This window comes from Zootoca vivipara, chromosome 2 (genome assembly GCF_963506605.1).
Source record: "Zootoca vivipara chromosome 2, rZooViv1.1, whole genome shotgun sequence".
NCBI lineage: Eukaryota > Metazoa > Chordata > Lepidosauria > Squamata > Lacertidae > Zootoca > Zootoca vivipara.
In genome coordinates, this window is record NC_083277.1 from 6,208,073 (window position 1) to 6,226,431 (window position 18,359).

At 47.2% G+C, this 18,359-nt stretch overlaps 3 protein-coding genes across 6 annotated transcripts in view; 2 read left to right on the forward strand and 1 right to left on the reverse strand.

Moving 5' to 3' along the window:
* Window positions 1-663: 663 nt before the first annotated feature.
* LOC118080192 (oocyte zinc finger protein XlCOF6-like) lies at window positions 664-7,010 on the reverse strand. Its single transcript, XM_060269510.1, has 2 exons — window positions 6,934-7,010; window positions 664-4,223 (listed from the first exon to the last, which is right to left on the reverse strand). Exon 2 carries the CDS (start codon window positions 4,051-4,053, stop codon window positions 1,945-1,947), a length of 2,109 nt encoding a protein of 702 aa, XP_060125493.1. The 5' UTR covers window positions 4,054-4,223; window positions 6,934-7,010; the 3' UTR covers window positions 664-1,944.
* A 577-nt stretch (window positions 7,011-7,587) lies between these two features.
* Window positions 7,588-12,985, forward strand: LOC118080193 (zinc finger protein 436-like). 2 transcript variants are annotated; one of them, XM_035105122.2, is made up of 3 exons: window positions 7,588-7,780; window positions 9,322-9,448; window positions 9,803-12,985. In XM_035105122.2, exons 2-3 carry the CDS (start codon window positions 9,418-9,420, stop codon window positions 10,588-10,590), a joined length of 819 nt encoding a protein of 272 aa, XP_034961013.2. In that variant the 5' UTR covers window positions 7,588-7,780; window positions 9,322-9,417; the 3' UTR covers window positions 10,591-12,985. The 2 variants fall into 2 exon arrangements, with proteins under 2 accessions (XP_034961013.2, XP_060125794.1); XM_060269811.1 differs by having other exon boundaries at window positions 9,806-12,985.
* A 1,171-nt stretch (window positions 12,986-14,156) lies between these two features.
* Window positions 14,157-18,359, forward strand: part of LOC118080194 (zinc finger protein 883) — a 32,827-nt gene continuing 28,624 nt past the window's right edge. The window contains exons 1-4 of one of the 3 annotated variants that reach the window (XM_060269442.1): window positions 14,157-14,537; window positions 15,247-15,330; window positions 17,452-17,578; window positions 18,182-18,262. In XM_060269442.1, the coding sequence (XP_060125425.1) occupies window positions 17,545-17,578; window positions 18,182-18,262 (115 nt within the window). In that variant the 5' untranslated portion in view covers window positions 14,157-14,537; window positions 15,247-15,330; window positions 17,452-17,544. Of the gene's footprint in view, window positions 14,538-14,719; window positions 15,331-17,451; window positions 17,579-18,181; window positions 18,263-18,359 lie in introns of those variants that run through there. The other 2 variants (XM_060269446.1, XM_060269448.1) reach the window with 2 other exon arrangements.

Here is an 18,359-nt window from a genome sequence, read left to right on the forward strand (position 1 = left end):
CCAACTCTGTCCTGATCCATGACCTATTATGCCCCCTCTTCCCCCCACCCCAGCTTATCCCTGTGATTTCCCTCATCTCCTCCGTCCAACTCCCCCCCCCCCGGGTTATCCCTGTGACCCCTTCATTTTGCATACAATCATTCCCCCAATGCGCGTGTTCTGTAAAAATTTGCCCTGTCCCAACCCTGACTCCGCTACCCTTGCGTGTTATGTGAAACTAGTATATTTCAGCCCGTTCAGTAAACGGGCGCTAGCCGGGCGGGAACAGAGGGGAAGCCCTGAGGAGAAGGAAGAGGCCTCTGCCGCCGGCTCCCGCAGCGCGGCTGCTGGCAACAACAGAGAGCGCTGCAGCGCCGGCGGCCCCACCAGGAAGCCCGGGGCGGAAGCAGCCGTACTCTCTCCCAGCTCCTGCCGAGCTCCCAAGGAGCGCGGCAGCGTCGGCGGTGCACCTGGGGGATGGAGGGAGGGCGAGGGCAGGTGTCCAGGAGCGCGGCCGCTGGCAGCAACAGAGAGCGCTGCAGCGCCCTCGGCCCCGCCAGCAAGTCCGGGGCGGAAGCAGCCGCGCTCCCTTCCAGCTCCTGCCGCCCCGGGCTTGCTGGCGGGGCTGACGGCGCTGCAGCGCTTTCTGATGTTGCCAGCGGCCGCGCTCCATTGTATGGTTGTCCCGCAGCCGCCAGGCGTGCCATCGCCGCCGCCGCGATCCTTAGCGATCCTTGGTGGGGGAAGCATGCAGTCGGTGGGAGGTGGAAGAAGAAGAGGACGACGACGGGGGAAGTATGGAGGATGGGGGGAGGAAAGGAGGACTGCAGTCCCCGAGGCTCCGTTTGCAACCAGGCCCTTTTGTAGGAAGCGGACGTCCCTGTCCACACGCTTCCGCGGCTTTCAGCGCTCTCTCTGCCCTCTCATGAAAGGTAGCCCTGAGGGCTGGGAAGGGAGGGAGAAGCTCGAGCAGATCCGGCCGCCGCCTGCACCTGAGCCGGGTGGCAATGCGAGAGGGGAGTGTGAGGGCGAGCGGCGGTTGGCAGAGGGGGGGGAGAGCGCGCGTGTGTGCGTCCTGTCTCTCCGTCCAATCCCTGTGTCTCTGGGGTACATGCGCAGTACCCCAGGGACACACAGGACAACTGGACGCAGGGACAACTTGGACATTATTATATAGGATAACATTTATCCTACCCAAAGGCACGGCCCTGTAAAAGGCCCATATTCAGTTGATTCTATGCTGCAGCCTATTCGGCTCCCCCCATCCCCCACACAGGCAGGCCCCTACCTCCACTTGGCTTAGTCTGGAAAGATACTGTGGAGAGGGCCCTACCCTGATCTGACCCATTACCTATCCCTGCCCCCTATTCGCCTAGTCTGCTGGGCAATGATGGGCCTTGTTGCTGCAAAAGGCCTGTTTTCAGTTGGTTGCTGTGGAATTTTGTAATGTCATCTGGTGGCGCGGCTTTGGAGGCAGCAGTGGGCAATCTGCCTTTCTTTTGGATGATGCTGGAGTCTTCAGAGCTTCTGCTGGTGATATCTAATTTGTGTGCCACTTTTTTGCAATTAATAACTTTTTAAGGTATGAAAAGTTTGCTTTTTTGGAAAAAAATATTATGCCAGATCCCTCACTGATGGGCAAGTTACGCTTTGTCCTAATTTGATGCAATTTGGTTCAGCGGTTACGGAGAAAGGCTGGGACATCTGCACGCGCAATGCCTCATTTTTATATCACAAATAGGTAACCGGATACTGTGGTCAATGGCATTAAAAGCCACTGAGAGATCCAGCAGAACCAGGAAACAGCTTTTAGCTTTGTCCCAAGCCCACCAGAGATAATCAACCAGCGCCAACAAGGCAGTCTCAGTCTGATGGCAGGGCCTGATACCCAACTCGAACAAATGCAAATTCTGCAAACAAACATGCATTTAAATTGTTTTTCCCGGGTGAGTTTGCTGATGTCCTCTAAGCGTTGCATTTAAATGGTTTTTCCCCTGTGTGAGTTAGGTTATGTCTTCTAAGCATTCCACTGTCTCTGAAGCTCTTTCCACACTCCATACATTTAAATGGGTTCTCCCCTGTGTGAGTCCTTTGATGGATTCTTAGTGTTTCGCTACGACTGAAGCTCTTTCCACACTCCATACATTTAAATGTTTTGTCCCCTGTGTGAGTTTGATGATGTCTTCTAAACGTTCCGCTATCAATGAAGCTCTTTCCACACTCCATACATTTAAATGGTTTCTCCCCTGTGTGAGTTCGCTGATGTCTTCTAAGGGCTCCACTGTGACTGAAGCTCTTTCCACACTCCATGCATCTGAATGGTTTCTCTCCTGTGTGAGTTCGCTGATGTATTCTAAGGGCTCCACTGTGACTGAAGCTCTTTCCACACTCCATACAGCTGAATGGTTTGTCCCCTGTGTGAGTTTGATGATGTCTTCTAAGCATTCCACTCTGTGTGAAGCTCTTTCCACACTCCATGCATTTAAATGGTTTCTCTCCTGTGTGAGTTCGCTGATGTATTCTAAGGGCTCCACTGTGACTGAAGCTCTTTCCACACTCCATACAGCTGAATGGTTTGTCCCCTGTGTGAGTTTGATGATGTCTTCTAAGCATTCCACTCTGTGTGAAGCTCTTTCCACACTCCATACATTTAAATGGTTTCTCCCCTGTGTGAGTTCGCTGATGTCTTCTAAGGGCTCCACTGTGACTGAAGCTCTTTCCACACTCCATGCATCTGAATGGTTTCTCTCCTGTGTGAGTTCGCTGATGTATTCTAAGGGCTCCACTGTGACTGAAGCTCTTTCCACACTCCATACATCTGAATGGTTTGTCCCCTGTGTGAGTTCGCTGGTGTCTTCTAAGGGTTCCACTCTGACTGAAGCTCTTTCCACACTCCATACATCTGAATGGTTTTTCCCCTGTGTGAGTTAGGTTATGTCTTCTAAGCATTCCACTGTTTCTGAAGCTCTTTCCACACTCAATACATTTAAATGGTTTCTCCCCTGTGTGAGTCCTTTGATGGATTCTTAGTGTTCCGCTATGACTGAAGCTCTTTCCACACTCCATACATTTAAATGTTTTCTCCCCTGTGTGAGTTCGCTGATGGATTCTTAGCGTTCCGCTATCACTGAAGCTCTTTCCACACTCCATACATCTGAATGGTTTGTCCCCTGTGTGAGTTTGATGATGTCTTCTAAGCTTTCCACTCTGTGTGAAGCTCTTTCCACACTCCATGCATCTGAATGGTTTCTCTCCTGTGTGAGTTCGCTGATGTATTCTAAGGGCTCCACTGTGACTGAAGCTCTTTCCACACTCCATACATCTGAATGGTTTGTCCCCTGTGTGAGTTCGCTGGTGTCTTCTAAGGGCTCCACTGTGACTGAAGCTCTTTCCACACTCCATACATCTGAATGGTTTGTCCGCGGTGTGAATTCGTTGATGTACAGTAAGCTTTTCGCTATCGCTGAAGCTCTTTCCACACTCCATACATTTAAATGATTTCTCCCCTGTGTGAGTTTGATGATGTCTTCTAAGGTTTCCACTCTCTGTGAAGCTTTTTCCACACTCCATGCATTTAAATGGTTTCTCTCCTGTGTGAGTTCGCTGATGTATTCTAAGGGCTCCACTGTGACTGAAGCTCTTTCCACACTCCATACAGCTGAATGGTTTGTCCCCTGTGTGAGTTTGATGATGTCTTCTAAGCATTCCACTCTGTGTGAAGCTCTTTCCACACTCCATGCATTTAAATGGTTTCTCTCCTGTGTGAGTTCGCTGATGTATTCTAAGGGCTCCACTCTGACTGAAGCTCTTTCCACACTCCATACATCTGAATGGTTTGTCCCCTGTGTGAGTTTGTTGATGTCTTCTAAGCATTCCACTCTCTGTGAAGCTCTTTCCACACTCCATACATTTAAATGGTTTGTCCCCGGTGTGTGCTCGCTGATGTCTTCTAAGGGTTCCACTCTGACTGAAGCTCTTTCCACACTCCATACATTTAAATGGTTTAGTCCCTGTGTGTGTTCCTTGAAGTTTTGTAGGAATTCCACTCCCACTGAAGTCCTTTCCACAATCCATACCTTTAAATGGTGTCTCCACTGTTTCAGTTCATTGATGTGAACTAAGGGTGTTCCCTGAATCACATTGTACATTCCACATATTTAAATTGTTTATTTGAGATTCCTAAAGAAATTACAGATTGCTCTGTCTTCTCTATTGCTTGCTTCTGAGTAAGGGGAAAGGAAATCCTGTAAAGATGAGAACAAAGGAATATAACACACATCAAGTTCCTTTGGTGCCTTCTCTTATTTTAACATCTCATACACTCTTCCTTCTTATATGTTCCATTTTTATTTTTTTTAGGAAATGAAATAATGTCAGATAATAGTAATGCATCATCAACTTTTAATTATCAATTATCAATTACTGTATCTACTCTGGAGTTGAAAACTACTCATTTGGAGGAGCCGGAGGAGGAAGATGGTGCCTGAAGCAAGTCTCCTGTGAGCCTCAGCAGCGTGAATAGGAGCTTTTAAAAATAAAAATCAGGACTTCTGGATTAGCCGCGGTTGCAGCCAGGTCGGGGTCGACAAGCTGGGAGAAAGTGAATCACCCTATTATAGAGGGAAAGGGGTGTCCAGGGCAAGGAGAGCCCCAAAAACACACGAAGGAAAAGTTCGGAGTTCAAGGTGAGAAGCGGCACTGCAAAAGGGCTAGAAACCAAAGAACAAAAAAACAAAAAGGGGGAAAGCCCAAGCGCTAACAGAATGCCCAACCCTCTATGAGTTGCCTCAGGACGGGGCGCAAATCGGCGGCTGAGATTCATAAAAAGAAGGAAGCCAAGAGCAAAGCTATAACCTTTGTAATAAATCTTAAATTACTGGAAAATATTAAGTATGAAGTTTTATGGACTTACTGAAACTGTTGAACTATGAGCTGTTGCTGCATTAAGGAGAATATTGAGCGCTGACGGCAAGAGAGAAAACAGAGAACTTGCTTGCAGTATCAGAAAACGTGCAAACTGCACAACAAGCGGTGCAGATAAATAAAGAAAAAATCTGGGGTTCAGGAGGAATAAAGGAAAAACCCTACACCAACCCGCCAAACCTGGAGGTACCCACAAAGAAGGGGAAAGGGCAAGGCGGAGAATAAAGAGAAAGGCTGCACGTTGCATGCTTAAGAAACAGAGGAGTAAGTAGAAGAGGTCTTTACAGCGACAGAGGGGTGAAGTGAAAAACGGAAAATAAAGGGGGGAGGAGGAGAAGAAACTTGGATTTTTAAACTTGAAAGTAACGTGGAGACTGAAGTAGGAGGAGGAAAGAAGAGCACAAACTCTATCTGAAGGAAAACAAAATAAAAGGAAAGAAAGAGGAGGGGGAGAAAGACAGTTAAAACGCCAGAACTAAGAACCAGAGAAGGGAAAGTCTTTAAAATAAGATAGAAAAGCCAAAATACGTGAAAGCATTGGTTAATGGTGACAAGGTTCGGCTGAGTCACGCAAACTGGAAAAGAAAGGGAAAGGGAATCTAGTTAAAGCAACAAAGTAACTAAGAAAGTCTGAGACGGAAAATAGAAAGAAGGGAACAGCGACACCTAAAGGGCAACGTTGGTAAAACGACCCCCAAGAAAATAAAAGGGGGAAATTAACCTGGAAAACTTTCCCTTCAAGTAAGAAAAATGAGCTCAAATTAAAAATATAACCGACCCCCCCCCCCAGAGAAATAAGTACAGGAAAATACTCTTCTAGAAAAAGAAGGGGGGGGAACAATAATAGTGAAGATTCATAGAATAAACGGCTTATTGTAAAATGGACAAAAAAAATAAAAACCAAGCAATAACTACCCCAGCATCTCATCAAAGACGTACCTCTAATCTAGAGGCAGAGACAATGGATATTAAAGTTAATTTTGGGCTTGAAAGCAGAATTAAGTGAAAAAATGGATACATTAAATGAAGAATTAGATAATATGGGACACAGAATTGAACAAAATACACAAAAATAGAACAGAATGTAAATGCAATAGAACATTTAAATAAACAGTTTACAGAACTACAAGAGAAGAGTACAGAAATAGAAAAAGACTCCCAAAACTTGATGACAAGAACAACGAAGCAGGAGGATGTGGCGAAAAAGTGTCTTGAGGATTACAAAGAATTCAGGAAATCTCAAGATAAAATAAAATATGACATACAAAAAATTAAGGAAACACAAGAATTGATTTGGGATGCTCTTGCGATGCAAGAACTTAAACAGAATGACTTGACATTGAGGATTCAAGGCCTCAAAGAGACCCAAGATGAAAACATTGAGAGCATTTTGATCAAAGGCATTGCAGAGTGGCTACAATGGAATAAGACGTCTCCATCTGTCTAGATAGAGCTTTCAGACTAAAATCAAAACAAGCTCGAAGCAATGGATGACCTGGGGATTGTCTAGTTTTCCTTAATTCTAGAATGTTAAGAGATAAGATCATGCAGCAAAAAAGGTGCAAAAGTTGAGAATTGATTATAAGGAGATTGTGATTATGAGAGAAGTGCCACCAAGGTTATTAAAGAAAATATCAAAATCTTTTCCGGGATGATAGGGCCTTGTCCTGGATTTCTAAAAACTGGATTGCTACTGGAATTTGTCTTATTATTATCAACTTAAAACTTTCTAAAAATTATCCCTTTACCTGGCCAGAGCTCTTGGAATCTTTTCATGTGAGTTGGAGGAGTGGCTGAACAACATAAGAGCACAATACTTGGACTTGGGCAACTATCCCTACATTCTGATAGGGCTGTATAAAGATCTGCGTCTCTTTCTCTCTCGGCACCCCCTGCCATTGCTGGTCGGGGCTTCCCTCCCCCAGGGAGGCTTCCCTTCCTTCCTCCCCCCCCCCCAAAAAAAGTTCCTTTCTCTGCCCCCTCCGTCCCAGAGTCTCCCCTGCGCCCAGAGACCCCCTTGGCCCGGCTCACCCCTCGCCCTGCGCGCAGAATCTCTCTCGAGCGCACCGACCTCTCCATCCGGAGGAGCCTCCCAAGACGAGCAGGGAGGGGGGAGGAGATAAGAGACGGAAGTGGGGGAGGGAGGGGGGGTCTCTTTCCAGGCCTCTCTAGGCATCTCGGCTCTCTCGCTTCTCTAACCCCTTCCTTGCACTTTACTTCTCTCCAGCCAAAAGAGGCGCGCCTCGCCACATACGCGCAGCAAGGAGGAGCGCTCCAGGGCATTCCTGCCAGGGGAAAACGGGGGGCGCGCGTTCCCCGGGGCGCTTGTTTGGGGGCCTCTCTTGAACCCCCCAGCCCTGTTTGGGGATGGGGGCTCTCATACGGGCGCCCTTGGTGGGCATCTCAATTCCATTCGGGAACGGTGCTTGGCTGGCCAGATGGGCAGTATGGTTATAAAAATGATAATAATTTTATTTCATTCATTTGGGGGGAAATAGCCAATAACTCAACACTTCCGATAGGGGCTGCTGCCACGCGCCCGGATTTTCCCGGCCATTCGCTCGTTTGTGTATGTGTATACAGTACTGTATACCTGTATAATTGTCGCTGCCCGAAAATCCCGCCCTGTCTCTGGCCGGGAAATTCCGGGCGCACGGCAGCCGAAGGGCAAGGCTCGGAGAAGGCAGCCTCTGAGACGCCCAGTCCTCCGAGGGTTAAAAACACTGAGCTGCGGCTCCTAGAGGGGCAGGAAGTTCGCCACGTTGGGGGGAGGGGAGGTCAGAGTGAGCCGCTTGCTTTGGTCCTCCAGGAAGGGGAAGGAGGCCTGGCGACGTCCCTCGGCCGGGAGGCAGATGCTACACAGGGCAGGACCAAAGAGGTAAAGGGGCCAGCTCACAGTTTCCTTTTGACCCAGGAGCTCAGGTTGCAAAATGGGGGTCCATCAGCTGGGTGCTCCCCTTGCACAAGTCTCTTGAAGCCTCCCTCCCCCCCCCCAGGATATTTGGCTGGGGGGCTGATTTGGTGCAGAAGAAGCAGCCTTGCTCGTGGAAGAGGAGAAACAGACCCTCTTAAAAAAATAAAAAATGAGGATATAAGGAAGGGGATTCCACTGTCCCAAGAATCTTGGTTTTTGCAGCTGCAAAGTGTCATAGAATCGTATAGAATTGTAGAGTCGGAAGGGGCCCAGAGGATCATCTAGTCCAACCCCCTGCAATGCAGGGATCTCGGGATTTGAACCCACAACCCTGGGATTAAGAGTCTCCTGGTCTACTGACTTCAGAACTGCATTTTTCTCAATTGCAGGATCTTCCTTCCTAAGAGCTCCATCCAGTCCCTGTGGGGTTGTATCATGAAGTTGTAGAGTTAGAAGGGCCCCAAAGGATCATCTAGTCCAACCCCCTGCAATGCAGGCATCTCTGTTGAAGCATTCAGGACATTTGGCCTTCCAACCTCTGCTTAAAAACCTCCAGGGAAGGAGAGGCCACCAGCCACGCAGAAAGAGGTGGAGCGGCTTTCATGATCCAGAGCCGCAGGGGAGCTGCTTTTAGAGTTCCTGGACCTGAAGAGAGCCTGTTCGGCTCCAATTTGCCTTCTAAAGCTCAAGTCTCAAGGCAGTGGCAATAAATAATTTTTTCCCCTCCTTCCCTCTGAGGTTGCTGCTGTTCAAGGGGGGGTCTTCTCCAGACCCCCTATTGAGAGTTTGGCTGGACTCCTTTGCTCTGGAGGGGTAAATAAAAGCTGATCTGCTGGATCTGACTCCTTTTGCAGAGTTGTCACCTGGGAGCTATAAGGGTCCCCAGAATCATCTACTCCGACCCCTGCAATGCAGGTAGCATACCTCACTTACGAAGTTCCTAAAGTCAAGTTCATGCATTTATCCATGCAGCAACAAATGAACACAGGCAGAAATCTTGGGATATAAAATATAGTGAAATAGCGGTCTGAGTTTGTAGTGAGCAAGGTGGGTACACAAGGTAAAAGAAAACGAACAAACTAGGCAAATTTAAGTTCCTTCCAGGTGAGGGACATGACCTGAGTCTAGGAATACGCATCTGTGATCCCCAGAATCATCTACTCCGACCCCTGCAATGCAGGTAGCATACCTCACTTACGAAGTTCCTAAAGTCAAGTTCATGCATTTATCCATGCAGCAACAAATGAACACAGGCAGAAATCTTGGGATATAAAATATAGTGAAATAGCGGTCTGAGTTTGTAGTGAGCAAGGTGGGTACACAAGGTAAAAGAAAACGAACAAACTAGGCAAATTTAAGTTCCTTCCAGGTGAGGGACATGACCTGAGTCTAGGAATACGCATCTGTGATCTTCGTGCATTAACTAGCCCTACACTTGCTAGTTGTATTTGCCTGCAATTTCCCACAAGCATTTCAAACTGAAAGCCCTTTTTTCTTTCTTTCAGTAACTGGTGCCGTTGGAGGCGGCGGGTGATCACATCCCCAAAGAGGAGTGAGATCTCCTGGATCCAGGCCAAAGAACTCTCTACAAGGAAGTCGTGATGGAGGATTTGGGGAAGGAGGTCTCTGCAGGTAAGGGTACTTTTTCCGTGGCTGAGGGCTATTGAAGGGATAGATTCCTAGGGCAGAGCCGCATGTTATCCCCCAAAGAATGCTGGGAACTGTAGTTTGCTTCTCACAGAGCTACAGTTTCCAGCACCTTTGGGACAACAGTGGTGTACTAGCAAGGACACAGCATCTCATTTACACCAGTGTAAAATGGGAAGGGGAGAATCATGTTTGCCACCTTAAACTCCTTGGAGGAAAAGGTTGTATGCAAATGTTATAAATGAATGATTTATAATTGTTCTGAATTAATTCCAGTTTCTTTGGTGAACTGTTCTTTCCCCCCATGTTTTATTTTTCTTTCGTTCCCTCTGCCCCCAGCAGGTGATTGGCAGGCGAGCAAAAGTGAGAAGGAACCCTCTATCGAAGCAATGAAGCAAGAAGCAGGACGGGAGACATTTAGGGACCCAAAGGCATCAAAAAGGCAGAAGGCGAAGCAGTCAAAGAACGAGGAAATCAAATCCTCCCTTTCCAAGGCGACTGAAGGCCGTGAACTCCTGATCCCCAAACAAGATCCCAAAGTCAAGCGAGGGATCCAGTGTCCCGTGTGCGCGAAGATCTTCAAATGCAGGTCGGACTACAATCGGCACCGCGTCACCCACACAGGGGAGAAACCGTATCAGTGCATGGAGTGCGGAAAGAGCTACAGCGACAGCGGGACTCTTACCGCACATCAGAGAATCCACACGGGGGAGAAACCCTACGAGTGTGTGGAGTGCGGGAAGCGCTTCAACAGGAGCGGGACCCTTAAGAGACATCAGAGAAGCCACGCAGGGGAGAAACCCTACAAATGCCTCGAGTGCGGGAAAAGCTTCGGCCGCAACTCCATCCTCACGGCGCACGAAAGAACCCACACCGGGGAGAAGCCCTACAAATGCCTCGAGTGCGGGAAAAGCTTCAGTCGCAGCATAAGTCTCAACAGGCATAAAAAGAAACACGCTCAGGCAGAAACGGCAGAATGCGTGGAGTGCGAACAGGGGCTGAGCCCGAAATGCGTGGAGTGTGGAAAGGGCCTGAGTCCGAGTCAGCTCCTTACTGCTCATCAGATAATCTACACAGGGGAGCATGGGAGCAACCATGTTAAGTTATGGAGGGTGGAACGAGCTTGAGACGAGAGTCGGTGCCAGGGAACCCACACGGGGAAGAAACCACATAAATGTTGGGGGGAGGGGGAAGCTGAATATTGCAGCGGACGACTTAGCAGGACGAGGGAGATGCCCTAAACGTGAACAGACTGTGGAAAGGGATTCGGGAAGAATCTTGCTTCACATCAGAGAGCTCTCGCAGGGGGGAAACCCTCTTTTGCTGGAATGTTGTGTTGTGTTACAGTGGTGTACAGAACCTTTCAAGATTTTTTCTTTTCTGAAATCTTTATAACGGGGGGACTCACCCTGCTTTGGGGTGGGGGTGGGGAGGCACTAAATATGCCACTCTTCCTTCCCCTCAGTGAGAAGGGCTTCTTAATTCTCTTGGTGCCTCACAACTCTAGTGAGTGGGTGAATCGGATCAGCCCCCACCCCAAAAAGTGTTCCCTTCCCTATCCTGCCCACGGTCTCACTTCCCTGGGCTGCGAGTCTTTGGAATTGTCATTCCCATGGAAATGTGCCTTGGGCTGCTTATTGATCATAGAATTAACAGTGGTACCTCTGGTTAAGAACTAAATTCATTCCAGAGGTCTGTTCTTAACCTGAAACTGTTCTTAACCTGAGATACCACTTTAGCTAATGGGGCCTCCTGCTCCCGCCGCACCGCTGGAGTACGATTTCTGTTCTCATCCTGAAGCAAAGTTCTTAACCTGAGGTACTATTTCTGGGTTAGCGGAGTCTGTAACCTGAAGCACCTGTAACCCGAGGTACCACTGTATAGGGCTGAAAGGGACCCATGGGTCATCTAGTCCAACCCCCTGCAATGCAAGGATATTGTGCTTGCCTGTTCCCTTTCCCGCCCATCTTTGCCAAGCGACCAAACCCATTAACCTGTTTCAACTCTGCTGTTTCTGCTGACCGCCACATTGCTAGACAGGCGAGAACAGAAATCCCATTCTTCCAGGCCAGGGGTCAGCAAACTTATTCAGCAGGGGGGCCGGTCCACTGTCCCTCAGACCTTGTCGGGGGCCGGACTATATTTTGAAGGGGGGGAATGAACAAATTCCTATGCCCCACAAATAACCCAGAGATGCATTTAAAATAAAATGATACATTCTACTCATGTAAAAACACCAGGCAGGCCTCACAAATAACCCAGAGGTGTATTTGAAATAATACATTCTACTCATATAAAAACATGCTGATTCCCGGACCGTCCCCAGGCTGGATTTAGAAGGCGATTGGGCCAGATCCAGCCTCCGGGCCTTAGTTTGCCTACCCATGTTTCACGCCCTCTTTTTTTCCAGCAAAGAGAACTGAAAACGACTTACAAAGAAAGTGTAAAAGCAAGAATACAAGCTAAAAAACATACGAGCCGATCCAACTCAACCCCGTCCCGTTAAAAACTAAGCTTATGTTTTAATTGTCGCAATCCGCCCTGGGGTCTTTGGGTGAAGGGTGGGTGAACAATAATAATCCCAAGGTCATTTTCTTAACATTTCTAAAACAGGCAGGTAGCAAAGGATAAGGTGGCACTTTTCTCTCTTTTTTAATAAGATGATGGCAGCTAGATCTGAATATGCAACGCAAACCTGATACCCAGACTTGGAAGCAGGGATATGACAGACATCTTGAACTTGGCACCCTCCAGTTGTACTAAAATTCCCACCAGCACCAGACTACATGGGAATTCTAGTCCAAAACAACTTTGGAATGACCAGATGATTTGAAATGTTTGCTAATATCCCGTAAGCCCCTGTAACCTCCCTGGTTTTGTATTAACTATTTTGTATGGCTATTGTATGGATGTCTGTATATATTTTTGGTAGCAGCTAAGGGAAATAGTTTCCCGGTGAAGGATCCTGAGAAGGACGACTGGCATCAATTTAATATCAGGAGGACTAAAGTCAATACGATTAAAAAGGATCAATGTGGGAATTTTATACGGGGAATATGTAAGGGGTTATATCTTCTGTTTTCTTTCCGTACCTCCTATTCCTTTCCATTTCCTTTGCAGAAATTTGGTGGTAGAATCATAGAATCATAGAGTTGGAAGAGACCACAAGGGCCATCCAGTCCAACCCCCTGCCGAGCAGGAAACATCATCAAAGCATTCTTGACATATGCCTGTCAAGCCTCTGCTTAAAGACCTCCAAAGAAGAAGACTCCACCACACTCCTTGGTAGCAAATTCCACTGCCGAGCAGCTCTTACTGTCAGGAAGTTCTTCCTAATGTTTAGGTGGAATCTTCTTTCTTGTAGTTTGAATCCATTGCTTCATGTCCGCTTCTCTGGAGCAGCAGAAAACAACCTTTCTCCCTCCTCTATGGTGGTGATGTAACAGTTCTCTTGTCTTGCTGTTTTACATAATATGGGTGATATTCAGCTCAATATTTCCATCAGGTGTCCCCAAATCTGCTCTGGAGGGTTGTGGGGGGGATTTGAGTGGGGGGGGGCATATGGAAGAGGAAAGGATTTTCGCCCCTACAAAAATATAATGACTTTTTAAAAGAGTTAGTCTTGGTTCAGTTGCTTCTGAAAATTCCATTAACACCCGTCGCCTGTTTCCCACATTCTTCTTTCAGTATTGCTATTTAATCCATCTTTCTTTCTTTGGGCATTCAAGGGATGAACTGGGACAACCTCAAAAGTGTGTAGCAACTTGCCTACCTTATTTTTAAATAACAGTGGGACAATTTGGGGGGGGGGGAATAAGCCCTGCAGCACCTGAAAGAGCAACAAATGCATTGTGGGATCAGATTTCATTGTGTAGACTCCACTGATGTTTTTATTATGTGGATGTTAGGGGAGTGGGTGGTACCTCGGGGGGGGGGACACACACCGTACTCCTTCTAGGGTTGTTTGTCCACCTTTGGCCCCCAACCTGCACTCAGATCTCGGCTGTGGCTCCTAGAAGCTGTCAGCCTGCGACAGCAGCCACAATTAGGGTTGCCAGACTCAATAGAGGACAGGACTTCTGTGCCTTTAATTGCCCTGCTCTCTTTTGAGTCTGGAAACCTTAAAGAGAAACCAGCAGATTCTTTGCTTGGAAATTAAACAAAGGGTCTGCTGGTTTCTCTTTAAGGTTTCCAGACTCAAAAGAGAGCAGGGCAATTAAAGGCACAGAAGTCCTGTCCTCTATTGAGTCTGGCAGCCCTAGCCAAAATCCCAGGAAACGGCTTCAACTGGCTGGCTAAACCAGGCAACCAATGTCGGAAGTGTAGACTTTGGTGAAATTTCTTCAAAATAGCTCAAAAACACAAAAAAGCAACTTGGGGAGGGGGAGCTTAATAACTTTTGTGCCTGAAATACTGTGTTTTTTTCCGTGTATAAGACTATAAAGTAAAGGTAAAGGGACTCCTGACCGTTAGACAGAAACAACAAATTCTCTCTGTGGGATTGGAATAACACTTGTAATGCGACGATGAACTAAGAAGACAATGGCGATATAAAAATGTGGGTTAATATAAAAGATGCAGAAGGAAAGGATTCACAATAAGACCCACAAAGGGGAGGAGGGGGAAGTCCAAGGGATTCTTTGGGATCTTGTTCTTATATATTATGCTATTATGTGAATGGGAATATTAATTTGGAAAATCAAATAAATAGATTAAAAAATAAATAAATAGAAATCTCTGGTTGCACGGTAAGGGAGGGAAAAGAAGGGCTTCCAAGAGGCCTCTCTCACCACTTTCTCAGGGGAGAAAAACGGAGGACCCAGCAGAGAAATGATGCTTCAGGCGCAATAATTGCAAAGCAGTTGGCGGGCAGCGGAGGGAGGGAGAGAGGGAGAGGCAGCCTGGTCCTCCAGAGGCTTCCTAGAGAGGCAGGAAGTTCTGAAAGTGAGGTTGAGGTGGGGGGAGACAATAGGGAGCCCCCATTCCCTGGTCCTTCCAGGCAGGGAAGGAGGAGGCCTGGTGACATTCCTTGGCCAGGAGGGGGAGGCTCAGGAGGAAGACATGGTGCGGGCAGGTATCCTGCATGGGGAGAGCAAGAATTGGCCTTTTTTTCTTGGGGGGGGGGGGCACACACATAAGATTTCCTTCCTATTGAAATCGCACACACAAAAAATTAAAAAATTGGGAGGGGGGGGTCTGACCTCTGCAACCCAGCTGCAAAAACGGGATGCCTTTGCAATGCTTCAGTTGTTGTTAGGGTAGCTCAGCTGGTTGGAGCATGGAGTTGACAGACAGCAGGTTCGATCCCTTTGGGGGGCCGCTGCAGATTTCTGCATTGCAAGGGGGTTGGGCTAGATGACCCTGCCGACCCCTTCCAACTCTACGGTTCTATGACCCACTTTTCTCCCACTACCACCAATCCAGCAGCAGCATCTTCCATGGGAGATGGGGAGACCCTCTGTTTGCAGAGGAAGCAGCATGGACGGAGGGTGTGTGTGGAGAAAGGACGTCCCTCATCGCTAAATATAAAAAGTAGGATTATCCAGTTGCAAATAGCTTCCTTTTTGCCCCAGAATGCATTGACTGCATTGCAAGATCTTCCTCCCTCTCTTTCTCTCTCTCTCTCTCCCCTCTCAGAGCTCTGTCCAATCTCTGTAGGTGCTGCAGAGGAAAGTGCCTCTTACAGGGAGAAGCTGTTTTTTCACAACAGGGACTTCCAAGGGAAACAGACACACAGAATTAAAAACAGCAACAGCAACTATCCTTCTTTGTCTCCCTTCCAGGCGGCAGGAAAAGCCCCAGCGACACCTTCTGGGTCTCCTCCTCTTTACAGTGAAGTGGGAAGAGACTCTACGCAGCCAGCTCAAGTAAGGGATTTGCCGGGGGTGGGGGTGGGGGGACGGACTGACTTTGTGGGCTTATTTTTATGGGATGCATCTCTGAAGACCCTTGCCATGCTTTTAAAGCACATGCCCTTCCCTTGAGTTCTATGGGTGCCAAATGTCCAGGCCATATTACCTTTATTTATTTAATTTATTATTATTATTATTATTATTACCCTGCCCATCTGACTGGGTTGCCCCAGTTGGAAGGCACTAGTGAATTATTCCACTAGTTTGCTCACCTGGACCTTTTGAACCACAGCAACCCCCCCCCAAAAAGAAACCCAAATCGTTATCGTTATCCTTATTTTCATCAAAACCTCCCTCTCCTCCCCTTGCCTTCTGTGGCAGGAAGATGTCAAGACTGCCCAATGTAAATCCTGGGCAGTTTTGCTCAGAAAACGGCCCATATGTTGCCAGGCCACGTACAAGGTTATTGTCATTAATTTACAAGGCTGCTTTATCCCTTATATCTCTGCTTGACCACTGAAGTCCTCAGGGGAGCCACTGAGGCGTTCCCCCTGACTTGGATGTGTGGCTCGGATCCACCAGAATTACAGGCCCAATCATGTGGAAATCCCTTGCAATTGAGGACAGAGTAGAACTCCTTCCCTGTTTTGGCACTTAACTGAATACTTTTTTTATTCCAGCAGGTTTTTTTAAAAAAAAAATTGAACTCCTGACTGTATAGTTTTAATTCATGTTTTAGTCTTGTTGCATCTGACGACTGATATAGTGGTATGCGATATAGTGGTAAAAACATCCAACAACAGAAACGATTTCTCTACAATTTCTTATTAAACAATTAAAAATGATTGCATTTCAGACACAGTGACAGATAGGCCTCCCATCAACTCCTTTTGCGCAATGAATGGTTTCTGCTTCTACGTGGATAAGTGAGTCGAGACCTCCCCAGGCGTAGAGCGAAAGAAGCTGGGGTGAAATCGTACCGAGGACTAGTTAGCAGGATCAGGTCAAACAGGGGCAGATAAGCAGAACACTTATTTGAACCAGTTGCAGCTTAATCACACAGTGTATATTGTGGTACCTTGGTTCTCAAACTTAATCCATTCCGGATATCCGTTCCAAAACCAAAGCGTTCCATAACCAAGGCACGCTTTCCCATAGAAAGTAATGCAAAACGGATTAATCCGTTCCAGACTTTTAAAACCAACCTCTAAAACAGCAATTTAACATGATTTGAGGTCTTTAAGCAGAGGCTTGACAGCCATATGCCAAGAATGTTTTGGTGGTGTTTCCTGCTTGGCAGGGGGTTGGACTGGATGGCCCTTGTGGTCTCTTCCAACTCTATGATTCTATGAATTTTACTATCTAATGAGACCATTGATCCATAAAATGAAAGCAATAAACAATGTACTGCAGTCATACAATCAATCAGTAGCTGAATTGGGTTCCACACAGTCATAAAAACAAACAAAAAAGAGCCACAGCGTAACACTCAAAATGGAAGCATAAATCTCAAAACAGAAGTGTGGCATTCAAATCAGAAGCGTAACACTTAAAACGGAGCATCTTCAGCCTCCAAAAAAAGTCTGCAAACCGAAACACTTACTTCTGAGTTTGCAGTGTTTGGGTTCCAAGTTGTTTGAGTAAGGTACCACTGTAGTATCTTTTGAGTTGCATGCATTGCTTCCCCGTCTTCTGACTCTCCTTCCTTGGAGGTTTTTAAGCAGAGTCTTGGATGCTTTAGCTGAGATTCTTGCATTGCAGGGGGTTGGACTAGATAAGCCTTGGAGTCTCTTCCAACCCTAAGATTATATGATTCTATGAATAACATAAGAGACCTGCTGGATCAGGCCCCTCTAGTCCAATATATCGTTCCTGCAGTGACCAACCAGATTTCTCGAGGGGAAGCGCAGAATCAGGACCTGAGTGCAACAGCGCTTTCCCGCTGCTCTTGAATCCCAGTTCCCGGGAATCCCAAGTGAATCTGCTTTCAAGTCCTGCTTCCTACACACATCTGGTTGGCCACTGTAAGACCAGGATGCTGGACTAGATGGGCCTTTGGCCAGGTCACGTCTGCTCACCTGTCCGACTGCCTGTTTTTTGTATGTGTGATGAGACATATCTTCTTTTCCACTTTAGGTTCCTGCGACCTTTGAGGAGGTGGCTGTGCATTTCTCCAAGGACGAATGGGCTCTGCTGGATCCAGCCCAGAGGGCTCTCTACAAGGAAGTCATGCTGGAGAATTATGGGGAGGTGGCCTCTTTGGGTAAGCACCCCCCTCCCTGTTGCCTTTCTTAGACACTAATGTTTTTATCTGTTTACAATTTATTTGTAAATATCCAGCAAACCATTTCCATTCTTTTATAAAAAAAAGTTTGTTATCTTGATATCTTATTCTTCACCATTTCTGCATATTCCCTGGGTTTTTGTATCCATTCTTCCTTTACTGCTTCTTTTCACTTTTGGGCAAGTAACATTCTTGCTGCTGTAGTAGCATACATGAATAAATTTCTACACAATTTAGGTAGTTCTGTCCCTATAATTCCCTCCATTCCTGCTCCGTCTTCTGCTTCTGGACTGCTCTCTGCCACAGCGTCCTCCTGCTCACTAAGCTCTGTCACCTCTTCAGCTTCCGACACCTCCTCCTCCCAGTGTTCTCCCTCTGACCACCCAGCTTCGTTCCACCACCAATCCCTGAGCTCTCAGCCTTCTTCCCTTAGGGGGTTCCCCGACTGGTGCTTCCCAATATTTCTATTCATCCAATGATGGCACTACCTCTGTCTTAGGGGGCCAGTAACAGAACCAGTCTAGCCTGAAATGCTAGACTCCTAGAAGGAAAAAATGTTTTCTTCTTCTTCTTCCATTCAAGATGGGCCTCTCATTCTTCAACCTCTTCTCATCAGCTGGTTGGAAGGAGAGGGAGAGCAATTTGACCCTGAGCGACTGGCAGGTAGGTGCGAGGATTGTTCCCTGGGGCAAAGGTTGTTCCCTTGCCAGATCTGTGGTTTTGCTTTGTGTAACTCAGAATCGGTGCTTTTTTTCTTTCC

Bases quoted from the DNA above. Each gene is read 5' to 3' on its own strand.
- LOC118080192 (XM_060269510.1), bottom strand. From the start codon at position 4,053: ATGGATTGTGGAAAGGACTTCAGTGGGAGTGGAATTCCTACAAAACTT.
- LOC118080193 (XM_035105122.2), top strand. From the start codon at position 9,418: ATGGAGGATTTGGGGAAGGAGGTCTCTGCAG. The intron at 9,449-9,802 runs GTAAGGGTACTT...CTCTGCCCCCAG, and splicing joins GGGGAAGGAGGTCTCTGCAG to CAGGTGATTGGCAGGCGAGC.